The 2557-nt window shown below is 44.3% G+C and overlaps 1 protein-coding gene across 1 annotated transcript; it reads right to left on the reverse strand.

The window, feature by feature from the left end:
- Nucleotides 1-1355: 1355 nt before the first annotated feature.
- LOC107125124 (olfactory receptor 14I1-like) lies at nt 1356-2321 on the reverse strand. The gene has a single exon (XM_015428581.1). The coding sequence runs from the start codon at nt 2319-2321 to the stop codon at nt 1356-1358; it is 966 nt and encodes a 321-aa protein (XP_015284067.1).
- Nucleotides 2322-2557: the final 236 nt, after the last annotated feature.

Below are 2557 nucleotides of genomic sequence, written 5' to 3' on the forward strand. Positions count from 1 at the left end.
ATGTAGTAAAAGGCAACACACATTGGCTGCACTGTTCCCTCGAAGCTGAGTTACTGTGAGCTAGCTCACAGTTTTTTAGCCTCTAGCTCGCACATTTTTGTCTTAGCCCAGGAAGGATGGCTCCAGAGCAAACTAATTTATGCAGCAGCCAAATTGCTCACTCACAATTTTAATACCAGTAGTTCACAAAGTAGAATTTCTGCTCACAAGACTCCAAAGCTTAGAGGGAGCATTGGCACAACCTGCCCCCAGGAACACCCTCTCCACCTGCTCCAGTTTAGCATGCTTCGATCTCTGTTGATACAAATTTGGTATTGGCAGGCATGGTGCCTCCTTCACAGTTGCTGTGCCACCCAGACATAGAGCACTAGTGGCAAGTGGATGTAGTGAACCCCTAGCATTGGTGGCAAGGACAGCAGGGGACAGTATCCCACCTGTGGCTGGCCAGGCCCTGCGGAAAGAAGAGGCAGCGTTGATGATGGTGAAGGGTGGCCTGGGCCATATTTTCTCATGCTCCCAATGTCTTGCCCCCTACATAACCCCTCTCTCAGCAGCTTGGTGCCCTTTGCCTGTGCCCCTCTCCTCTCTGGTGATGGCTAGAAGTGAGTACATCTTAACTCCCTATACTTATTTCCAAAGAAATTGCACAAGACATTGTGATTTTCACAAGTCACCCACCATATTTTGGGCAGGTCTAGCGAAACGCAAAATTGCAAGAACTAAGGGAATAGAGACATATGATTTAGAATGGTAAGATATTGATCTCAGCCCATTAGGAGTGAAGCTGTGGCAAGCAGAGGGGGTCTGGCTCAGCACTGGAACATCTGCACGGCATACAAAAGGACTCAGGTTCAATCCCAGGTATCTCAAGCTAAAAGGATTAGATGGTAGGTGATGCAAAAGATCTCTGTTTGTCTCCCTGAGGAGTCACTAGGAGTCCATTAAGACAAGGCAGATCTTCATGGACCCATGGTCTGATTCACTATAAAGTGGCTTCCTCAGGGTGGGGGGTACACAGACAGAATTCTTGGGTTGGAGATGACATGCAAGTTGCCTTCCTCTGATGCTAGAAGGCCTCATGGTATCATTGGCAGGGGGCTCGTATTGATGTCTTTCTCCTCCTCATTTTAGTTATCGGTTTGAAATGGGTTTTGTTCCTTGTGGAACCTCCAACCGCCCCCCCCTCAAGCATTACATTTGCAGTCCTCACAGCTATGTACTGATAAAAAGGGAATGTGAAAAACCACCACCTATTGCTCATAATTCACAACATCCAAACAGTTACTTCCTATATATCATATCATGCATACCCCAGGGTACAAAATCAATAAACACAATAAACTAGAGAAGACAGTTCAGCCCAGTTTTACTAGAAGGATTTTGCTGGAGCTGATTTGAGGAAAATGTCCAAAATCAGTGAGCTTTAGCAATGCAGTCTTGATGTCTTTGTTTCTTATGCTATAGATGAAAGGGTTCAGCAATGGAGGTAATATACCATACATAACAGCACAAATTACATTCATCTCAGAAGAAGTATTACCGGGGGGTCTCACATAGGCAAACATTCCAGTGAAAAGAACCAGAGACACCACAGTGATGTGGGGAATGCAAGTGGAGAGGGCTTTTTTGCGACTGTTCACAGAAGGCATCCTGAGAACCGTTGCAAAGATCTTCATGTAAGTTATAATGATATAGATAAAACATCCTCCATATAAGCCACCGCTAAACAGAAGAATTCCAGTTTCAGTAAGATATAAGTGTGAGCAGGAAAGCTTTACTATATGTGGCACTTCACAGAAGAACTGATTGATTATATTGGAGCAGAAGGTGATAGCAAAAGTGCCACCAGTGTGTAAAGAGGCATAAAGTATACCGGCAATCCATGCACTGGCTGCCATCCGAATGCACGCTCCTTCATGCATGATTGTCTCATATTGCAATGGATGGCAAATTGCAATATGCCGATCATGTGCCATAACTGTTAGGATGGCAAAATTAGATGCTGCAAGTAAGAAGTAGAAAAATACCTGAGCCACACAGCCTGAATAAGAAATTGATCTGCTATTCAGGAGGGAATTTGCCATCGCTTTAGGTAGTATGACAGAAATTGAGCCAAGATCCAGAATGGCCAAGTTCATGAGGAAGAAGTACATGGGCACATGCAGGTGATGATCAAGCACTACAGCCGTGATGATGAGAAGATTGCCAGTGACTGCTACCAAGTATACTGCTAAGAAGACAAAGAAATGTAAGATCTGTAGTTCTCGGATATCTGAAAATTCCAGAAGCAAGAATTCAAACGTGGAGGTAAGATTAGGCATTTTTCTCTCAGTATCCAGTTGCAGATTACCTGTAGGGCTGAGTAGAGGAAATATTTTAAAGAACAATCGTCAGCAGGCCTCCTCTGAAGCCTAATCTGGTCTATACAATAGGGCTTTCCTTCAGGGAAGTGTTCTTCTGACTGTACTGTGAACCTACTTAGATCAGTGAATGGTTACTCAGGATTCTTTGCTTGACCATCTCAGTCCAGTAGATAGCCCTGTTTTGAATCAGAGAC

Source organism: Gekko japonicus, unplaced genomic scaffold (genome assembly GCF_001447785.1).
Source record: "Gekko japonicus isolate JY-2015 unplaced genomic scaffold, Gekko_japonicus_V1.1 scaffold10709, whole genome shotgun sequence".
Lineage (NCBI taxonomy): Eukaryota > Metazoa > Chordata > Lepidosauria > Squamata > Gekkonidae > Gekko > Gekko japonicus.